Genomic DNA, 10565 nt, shown 5'->3' with positions numbered 1-10565 from the left:
ATTTATTTTTGTGATAAGAATCTTGCTAAAAATAACAAAAAAATGTCAGACTGATGACGTACGTACATACTTGTGACACATCGAATTTTCTGAAAATCTTTGTATCCTAGTTTCAGAATGAGTATTTTACGTTCCTTTTCACGTAGGATTCGAAATGGTTATGTCAAAAAAAGTCACATTATGTCAAAGTTGTCAATGATTTGTCATAAACAGATGCGAAGTTTGGTTATTTCTGAAGTAATAAAATAGAGAAAAAGGAAATTTATTACAAAATGCACTGCAAGATTCATTTTAAATAAATGAGTTCTGGTATCTTATATAAAATCTGTAGTACTTTGATAGTTCATACATCGAAAAGGTATAGTTTTTTACGATCGGCGTTGTGTAATTTCTCTTTACATTTTTTTACTTTATGTTTATCTGCGCAGATTTAAAAGCTCTCGACCACTTCCGGATACCTCAAAAATGCAGGTATTTACACAGAAACGTAACCCGATAACCGGGAGCACGGAATGGGACGTCCAACACGAAGACTATGACTACCACCAGGAGATCGCTCGTTCCGCTTTCGCCGACATGCTTCACGATACTGAGAGGAACCAGAAATATTACAGGGCTCTGAAACTTGCTATTGAGAAAATGCATGCGGATGGGAAGAAAGCTAGTGTGTTGGATATAGGTATGTTGTTGCTAAATTTTTTTATTTTTTTTTATTAGCCCGTTATAGTGTCCCACTGCTGGGCAAAGGCCTCTCCCCTTGATTTCCTCAACTTCCGTTGTAGTGCTTTTTCCGGCCAGTTACTGATGAAGGCTAAGTCGTCCCGCCATCTCTGTCTGGGCCTGCCATATTTGTGTTTCTTGTGGTCAATTATTTTTAAAAATTTGTTGTCAATTGTTTGGTTTTTAAATCTTCAACCCCTCATCATTTTGATCTTTTAACTCGCAGCACTTCGAAATTTCCAAATGCACCAACTCTCAGCTGTTTTAAATTTTTTTTTATAATTATATTCTGTGAAATAAGAGAAATACATTACAGCAGTAGGAGGTGGAGGGTAATTTCTACCAAATTATATCAGAATAGTGGGAATTAAGTAGTTAATTTTCAATACTGATACTGTAGTTAATTTTCAATATTATTTCAGCAGGTTACACTTTGCCAGAATCAATCTTGATAAAATTAACAAATAGTAAAAGCGTTTTCATAATAAGCCTTTATGTCAAATCTTGCAAGTTAAATTAGACTCACTTCCCATTATTCAATTGAACTGAAATTTCACGTAGGTATGTGTCTATGTAAGTTGGGTAATATGGCACCATCAAGCTGATCTTTGATACACAGAGAGAAAGACACATAGGAACTCTGTGATAAAACAACATAACCTAGATGTGTTAAGTTTGTTAGAATTGTCTCAATGAGTATTAGTTGCCTGCTAAAAGAATAGTACAGTCACCTCTAATAATATATTACACAATGAAGGCCGAAAAAATATCTGAGAATATCTTATCTGTAGAGCCATAAGAGCGTGTCATATATTTTTGCGGCCTTCATAGAGTAACATATTAGCGCAGGTGCCTATGCAGTCAGCAATAAAAGCAAATTTCAATAATGACATTTTTGTCAAAAAACTTATTAATAAAGTGCCTTTATATTTCAGGTACCGGCACTGGACTGTTATCCATTATGGCTGCACAATGTGGTGCAGACTCCATTGTGGCCTGCGAGGCTTTCAAGCCCATGGCCGAATGCTGCCTTAAGATCTTAAACAGGAATGGTGTGGCTGACAAAATTACTGTCATACCAAAACGGTCCACGGAGCTGACGGTGGGTGAAGACGGGGACATGAAAGAGAGAGCTAATATTCTGGTTACCGAGGTGTTTGATACTGAATTGATTGGGGAAGGTATGTTATAATACTACTAATTCATGACATAATTCTGTGGCCCTAGTAAAAAAGGGTACAAGTCTCGCACAAATTGGGTGTAAAAGGGCATAAGTGTTACGTGGAACTTACACCCATTTGCTCCTGCGCTGCCTGAGACTTGTACCCTTATTCACTAGGGCCACAGAATTGTATATTATGACTAGGGAAAATTGAGAAATGAAATTGAAATTTATATTGACACACATTACATACAAATAACATGAATGTCCATACCTTTTGCCTGATGTCTGGTCCAGCAATGTTAAATATATGTTTATTGATGAAATTTAAATCATATTCAATTGGAACAGAGTTGCTTTTATTTTGTTCAGTTTTCAAACTAAACAAAATCAACTCTATTCCCTGCACTATAGAATCACATTTCAGTGGCAAATTTTCAATTTTCCAACAAGACCTGGCCACACAGCTGATTTTCGTTTTAGGTGCCCTCTCAACATTCTCCCATGCCCACAAACAACTGCTAGAAAAGGACTGCATAGTGGTGCCCGACTCGGCTGTGATATACGTGCAGCTGGTAGAGTGTCCCACGCTGCAGAAGTGGAACAAGCTCAATGACCTGGCGGATGAGGATTGTGAGATTGTGTTGAGGACCCCACAAAAGGTAGGTTGTGCTGAGTAGCACTGAGCAGCATGTATGATTGTCTTCCAAGCTAGGATTAGTCCAGGGGTCTGCAAATTTGAAAGAGCCACTTCATCAATCTATCCTCAATTGAAAATTATTTATCTTTTCTGGGCCCATAACCTGAGGAAATAAGACGCCGAATGGAATAGTTAATTAATATTTTTAATTTAATGTAAGAAAGTTAACAACAATGATAATCGCAATTTTTGATTTCGCATTGACCGTAGCGACACCAAGTGGCAATACTTGAACACTAGTTGAAGTTTGTTCGTTTGGAAACTGTAATTATGTTTACACTTCTTCTTCCTCGCGTTATCCCGGCATTTTTGCCACGGCTCACATAGGAACCTGGGGTCCGCTTGACAACTAATCCCAAGATTTGACGTAGGCACTAGTTTTTACGCAAGCGACTGCCATCTGACCTTCCAACTCAGAGGGGAAACTAGGCCTTATTGGGATTAGTCCGGTTTCCTCACGATGTTTTCCTTCACCGAAAAGCGACTAGTAAATATCAAATGCTATTTCGTACATAAGTTCCGAAAAACTCATTGGTACGAGCCGGGGTTTGAACCCGCGACCTCCGGATTGCAAGTCGCACGCTCTTACCGCTAGGCCACCAGCGCTTCTGCAATTATGTTTACACATCTTCAACAATTTATGAATCCTCAGTAACTGGCAGTTTCAAAAGCAACAAAAGTTGATTCAATTCTCTTACATCTGGGATGGAGTAAACTCGGATCTCGGATTATACGAATTTAGGACCTAATGAATTATTAAAATGATTTCTAGTTGCCGGGAATTAATTCCTCAAAACGACTTTTTGGAACTAATTTATGGGCCTATCGCGTGAATTACGTACGTGTGCGATTTGCAAATGGCGCGCTAGAGGCGTATTATTCAGATCTGGCCTCACCTTTACATTCCAGATGAAATCCTGCGCCGGCTCAGCCGCCGTCCACGACCTGCAACTCTCCCAGCTGCCGCGGAGCGCCTTCAAAGAGCTCTCGGAGCCCCTCGCCATATTCTACTACGACTGGTCCGGGCGCACACCCATAGACATGAAGCGGACGGTCAAGCAGGACCTCTCGGTTTTGGACACTGGCGAGGCGCAGATGGTGTTTATGTGGTGGGACCTTAACATGGATACTGAAGGTAATTGCTCAATGCACAGCGGTAATCTAATTTAAAAAAACCGGGCAAGTGCGAGTCGGACTCGCGCACGAAGGGTTCCGTAACATAATGCAAAAAAAGGCAAAAAAAAAACGGTCACCCATCCAAGTACTGACCCCGCCCGACGTTGCTTAACTTCGGTCAAAAATCACGTTTGTTGTATGGGAGCCCCATTTAAATCTTTATTTTATTCTGTTTTTAGTATTTTTTGTTATAGCGGCAATAGAAATACATCATCTGTGAAAATTTGAACTGTCTAGCTATCACGGTTCGTGAGATCCAGCCCGGTGAAAGGGTTGAAGTTGTCATAACATAATTGTGACGTTATCTATGAAAAGGGACCTTATTGTCGATGGCGCTTAGGGGTCATCCATTAATTACGTTACACGAATTTTTATGTTTTTTGAACCCTCCCCCCCTCCTTGTCACACTTGGTCACATTTGGCAACCCCCTCCCCCCTAGTGTGACGTCACATTTTTTCTACGAAATCGCCAAATCGAATTAAGTAGGTACCTAAGTATTATTAATATTTTATCAAAATATTTTTGACGATATAAATATTAGTAATTTTATAACCCAAAACTGCTTAGGAAAAAAAATTAAACGAATAAAAACGATTATCGTTTTAAAAACTTGTTATTTAAATGTACAGCGAATACAATAATTTAAATAAATTTTCGGTTACTGATGATGAAGTTAAAGTGACGTCACAAAGTTTGTGTCTCCCCCTTCCCCCATGTCACAATATGTCACATTTTCTTGACCCCCTCCCTCCCCCTAAACGTGTGATGTAATTAATGGATGACCCCTTACGCCATTATTAACGATGCTCCGATATAAATACAATGCCGCGCGACGCTGTGCGGCGTATGCGCCATCGACAATAAGGTCCCTTTTCATCATCTTTTCATAGATAATGCCCCAATTACTTGTTTGTAATTTAATTATTTTAAGCTATTTTGTTTTTTTTATTAATCTAATGTTGTATTTATATTTCACCTGTAAACTTTATGTAATAAACCACCAATTAAGTAAACACCTGACGATATGTGTAAAGTCTAACCCCCTTATTCATAAACGTTTACTAAAGTTGACAAGCCGATAATAATCGTTTGTCCCTTTCTATCATACCTATACGGCGGAAAGGGACAAACGATTATTATCGGCTTGTCAACTTTAGTAAACGTTTATGAATAAGGCGGTAAGAAAATTTCGACAGCTACGTACTGCCACTTGCAATAAATATGTTACTCTTTGAAGGCCGCTTAAATATATGACACGCTCTTACGGCTCTACAAATAACATCGTCTCAGATATTTTTGCGGCCTTCGTTGTGCATGTGTAACTTATTATTGCAGGTGTGCACATGGCACCAAACATGTTTGTTCTTGTCTTTCACCTCTTCTACCATCACTAACTTTACTGCATGTAATGGCAAGAAATTTACAAAGTACATCATACTTTTCTCCAGGAAAAATCTGCCTTAGCTGCGCACCCTGGTGGGCCCATCCCGACGCTAACTTAACCATAGAGAGGCCCCAAGACTCCATCCCCTGGCGAGACCACTGGATGCAAGCCGTCTACTACCTCCCCCAACCACTCCCCGTCAAGAAATCCTCAGAGGTCACCCTCATATCTTGCCAAGACGAATACTCTTTATGGTTCTATCTAGAAGACCAAAACACTAAATATAAAAACTATAAAAGACCCATCTGCGAATGTGGTGTACATATGGCCTTATCGCGGACCCAGGTCTCATATTTAAACGATGGGAAACGAAGCAAGAAATTCCTAGCGCGGATAAAAGAAGAACTGAACAGCAATTCAGTGGTTCTAGACTTAAATGGAAGCAGTTTCTTAGGACTAGCTACTGCTAAACTGGGAGCGAAAATGGTTTATATCGTTGAAGATATGAATATAAACCTGGGGATTTTGTCCGATTATGCTACAGAGAATAAGATAAGCAACGTCAAGTTTATACCAGAAGTTAATGAAGAAGTTTTAAAAGAATTGACGTTAATTGTTGCTGATCCTAGTTTCAGTAGTGCGATATTGCCTTGGGAGAATTTGAAGTCTGCCTTCATCCTCTATAAGCACAGGGATGGTGTTAAGCCACATGTGGAGATGGTCCCGGAGGCCTGCGAGATCTGGGCGATGCCTGTGGAGTTTCAAGATCTGCAGAAGATAAGGATACCGTTGGGGAGGTGCGAGGGAATTGATTTGGGGATTTTCGATGAACTTGTTGAGGTAAGAATTTTATTGATAATTTGGCTTTGTGATCATTGAACAAAATTAGCCCTTCATAATTATCACCATTCGCGGGTTCAAACCCCGGCTCGTACCAATGAGTTTTTCGAAACTTATATACGAAATGTCGTTTGATATTTACCAGTTGCTTTTTGGTGAAGGAAAACATCGCGAGGAAACCGGACTAATCCCAATAAGGCCTAGTTTCCCCTCTGGGTTAGAGGGTCAGATGGCAGTCGCTTTTGTAAGATCTATACGCCAATTCTCGGGATTAGTTGCCAAGCGGACCCCAGGCTCCCATGAGCCGTGGCAAAATGCCGGGATAACGCGAGGAAGAAGATGAATGGTACAGCCACGAGCTTTAATTTGGGACCCACCTAAGGTTGAATATCGTGTAGCAAACAGACTGTCGTAATTCATTGACATAATGTTTATCATCGATTTTACTTATGTTTACGTTTCTAGGGGCAACCACTCAATTACGTCAATGGGGTTGGCAACTGTTAAAGGTTTGCATAGATGGCGCCATCATAGCTTGCCCCTTTTTCTATGAGATTTGGCTTAAAGGGCTGGCATCCAGGGTATTAAAAAAATAAAAATTTGACACAATTCTAGGGATTGACAGGGGCAAGCTATGATGGCGCCATCTGCTAAAAACTTCGACCGGCCAGCCTCATTTGTGAAATAATATTTTTGAAAATGTCACTTTAAACAGATTATAAAAACCGGTGTGATAACTTTTTGCAAAGAGGTTATCATCTCAAGGGTCGATTCGCTATGACTTTTAAATGTCTTAATTTGACATTTCAACACCATCCAACTGAAGTTTCGACCTTATTGCATTACGAACGTTCTAACAACATTTAATGGAAATGGGTCCCAAATTAAAGCTCGTGACGTTCACCTCACCTCATCTCAAAACTCAAGAGTTTCTCTACGTGATCGAATCAGAAATAAGGAGATCCGTAGACGAACTAAAGGCACCAACATAGCCCACCGGATTAGCAAGCTGAAGTGGCAATGGGCAGGCCACATGCACGCAGAGAAGATGGCCGATGGGGTCGAAAAGTGCTCCAGTGGAGACCACGGACTAGCAAGCGCAGCGTAGGACGTCCACCCACAAGATGGACAGACGACCTTGTTAAGGTCGCCGGAAGACGCTGGTCGCTTCCAACCGGCACGTATGGAGGTCTAAGGGGGAGGCCTATGTTCAGCAGTGGACGTCTTATGGCTGAGATGATGATGATGATGACTGTACTTGTATTTACAGAGATCCCGTATAATAAGCGACGCGGAACTGGAAGCGCAACCGTTATGGGAGTACCCGTGCCACTGTCGCGGCGCTCCACGCAAACTTGTAGAGATTGACCTCCGCTGCCTCAAGCAAACTTACGCTACCGACGATTCTTTCGCTTTGTAAGTAGGAACACAGAATAAATAATAAATCATTTATTTTTCGTGATAAACTAGTTTGACATACAAAAGTAACATGATAAGGTTAGACATAGGTACATAATTACTCGTACATATTGTTTACCACGAAATGGGCTCGCCTCAGCCGAGTCGGCGCTGATATTCCACGATCGCAGTTGCACGGCTCGGCCTAATAGTACTACCGTCACAGAATAAATAATAGTACTACATACAGAAGACTCACTCTCTAACAAAACGCATCTGTTACGATCAGCACAGAGTGGCGCTAGGTGGCGACAGCGCCACGCGCGGCTTATGGCTTTCCCCAAAATTGGGGCGGAACGAATGTACTTTTAGCTACCTGTAGCAAAGCGACGAAATCGCGGAGTGAGCCACGCCTGCTACCGTACACAAAGGACACTTCCTACGAAACCGAAGTATGACAGCGATTCAGGGACGAATCCTGCTTTCCCTTTCTAATGAATGGCACTATCCCTTTTGGCTATTCAGGGTTGTCAAAATTCAAGTCATTATCTTAGGGTGGTATTCCACCTGCCCAATATCATTGCGTCTCACTCTGTGGTCCTTCAAGTTGTGTCAACCCTAAGAAATGCTCGGAGCAATGCTGAGCGGAACGGAACCGAGAATGCCCGAAATTAGGAGCGTCTCCCCACTGGTAGGACATTATTTTCACCCTTAAACTATTGGCGTTCGAACGCAGAGACAGTGGGGAGACACTCCTGACTTCGATCGAACTCGGCTCCGCTCGGCTCAGCATTGCTCCGAGCAATTTTTACGGTTGGCACCGCGTGACTTCGTTTTGCGTGCACGACCACAGATAAGATAATCACTTGATTTTTGACAACCCTAAATAGCCGAAAGGGATAGTGCCATGTATTAGAAAGCATGATTCGACCCTGAACCGCTGTCAAACTTCGGGTTTGTAGGAAGTGTCCTTTCTGTACGGTAGTACTATTATTTCTTCTGTGGCAGAGAGTAAAATTTATATGTATCTCGGATGCGATTGTGTTCGCTTTATGTGTTGAGTATCTGATAATTAAGCGCTTTTCTAACAGTGAATCAGACGCGCGTGTGAACGGCTTCGCGCTGTGGGCGGTCTGGAAAGTGGGCGGTAAGGGCATCAGCGGCGGACCCGTGGGCTACCCCAGCGTTGGGCAGCGCGTGGAGTGGGACACGCATACTAGACAGGCTGTCAAGATACTGGTCAGTATACATATGTATAGTCTGTAAAGCTATTTCCGTCAGTAGAAAAAGCGGCAAATTTAAAAACTACAGGCGCGAAGGGTGATCGTCCCACACCGTGCGTAAACACATTCCCACTCCGTCAAAAAATAAAGGGTGGCAGCATAGGAGCCGACAGATTTTTGGCGCGAGTCGTATATGTGACGTTTATGATTCCGATGTAGCCCACAAGATGGCAGAACCTACTATGCATAAGGAAACGTATCGACCAGAACGGTAGACGATAGCACTTGTTTTGGCAATGTAACATGTGCACATATGTTTCCGATTCAGGCCACAAGATGGCAGACCCTTCAACGCGCACGGTCCCTATAGATCAGCTCTTTGGCACTATTTTACTTCTCTAAGACACAAAAGTACACCTAAGAAATGAAATCGACATCTGCCTTTTTAAATTTGCGTTTGATCGTTACGATGTTAGTATATTATTGAAGCATTTTTCCGTCTAGTCAAATATTATATTCTAATAGTTGAATATTTTCAGCAACGGGCCTTCGCGGTGAACCGCGGTGACTCGTGGAGCTACCAGTTGGCCTGCGACCTGGACAAGGGGCAGTTCAACGTGAAACTCGATCTGCACATAGCTGAATGATTGTCCTAGTTAATAAAATATATGTATTTTATAATATGAACGGGCGTTTTATTATTTGTACCCAACAATATCGGCATCTTGATTAAATTAATGGATGGATAGTGATGGATTGATCTTGCGATTGGTTCAGTCGATTAATTCAGCAATGACAGCCATGCATTTTTTTTTTGTGAAATTGGTAGTCGATTTCGAGGTTTTTGGGATATATGGTGATTTGTGAAGTGCATAAAACAAGAATTAAGACATTAGATTGATACTTCTAAAATGCTAATTTGTGATTAAAAAAATATATAACCAAGGGGGTAGCCAAGAGTTCATCTCATGACTAGGGCACTTAGATCAGCTGAGTAAGATCGAAGGAACAATCATGTCTAGCTGCATCGCCTGATACACAAGTGCATATTCACTGCAGCTGCTTCCCCCACAAGAAATCTCAAAATACGAGTATGATTAGTTAATTTTGACGTCCGCATAAAGAGGGGTTTATATTACCTACTACTGCAAAATGTCTAAACGAATAAACATAAATCCAGTTCCTCTTTAATTGTGTTGTCCAACCAGAAACACCGGTTTGCACCGTTAGGCATTCTAAAATAGCCTTTAAGCCAGTGTAGTAGAGTTGTTGATGGACGGTGGGATAATAAATTGCATTGTCGAAGTATAGGGACACGTATCAGAAGGCGCGAAACGGTACTGATATTTACGAGACATTACCTACGCTACGAAGAGATACGATCGTTTTCTGTGGGTTAAAATGTGAGGTTTTGAAATTAAGTTGTTGCCCGTCATAGGTCTGTTTCTTTTATTTAAAATCAAGAGTCCGTATATCAAAAACATCCCATGTTTCTTTGGCTAGCTAGGGTTCTGGCTTTCGCATCCGGGCTTCAGGACACTTGGAGCAGTGTCGTGTGCCAGCACTGTGAACTGAGCATCCGAGTTAGCCAAGATGCCGAAAGTCAAGCGCAAGAAGCCGATCCCGAAGTGTCATTAACAAGTTACTGAAGCGAAAGTGTTAGAAATTCTAATCAACAGGTGACCAAACATCCGCTAAATCATCGCTTAAACACTTGCGTACGCTCAGCTCAGACCTACCGCAGAGATCGAAGAACGCGAATGATCAGCCGCTTTTTGTTTTAGTAGATAGGTAGTTAATATGTACCTACTTATCTACCTTTGATCACACTGTAGTGTAGCTACTTAATGTACTTATATACCTACGTGTTATATGTGTCGCAGGGGTATTTTTTCGCGTTTATGACAAACTTCATTAGCGCTACTTACATAGATTTTATAAATTACTATTCAGTAGGTTGC

At 41.4% G+C, this 10565-nt stretch overlaps 1 protein-coding gene across 1 annotated transcript; it reads left to right on the top strand.

Annotated features, from left to right (window-relative positions):
• The first annotated feature begins 218 nt into the window (after positions 1-218).
• On the top strand, positions 219-9269 carry LOC134668795 (protein arginine N-methyltransferase 7). The gene is made up of 9 exons (XM_063526246.1): positions 219-358; positions 429-679; positions 1656-1901; positions 2366-2544; positions 3492-3717; positions 5208-5983; positions 7254-7399; positions 8473-8620; positions 9144-9269. The coding sequence occupies exons 1-9, from the start codon at positions 300-302 to the stop codon at positions 9249-9251; spliced, it is 2139 nt and encodes a 712-aa protein (XP_063382316.1). The 5' UTR covers positions 219-299; the 3' UTR covers positions 9252-9269.
• Positions 9270-10565: the final 1296 nt, after the last annotated feature.

The sequence above is a fragment of the Cydia fagiglandana genome, chromosome 11 (assembly GCF_963556715.1).
Source record: "Cydia fagiglandana chromosome 11, ilCydFagi1.1, whole genome shotgun sequence".
Taxonomy (NCBI): Eukaryota; Metazoa; Arthropoda; class Insecta; order Lepidoptera; family Tortricidae; genus Cydia; species Cydia fagiglandana.
Note: the sequence above shows the minus strand (reverse complement) of the source record. Positions and strands in the feature narration are given on the sequence as shown.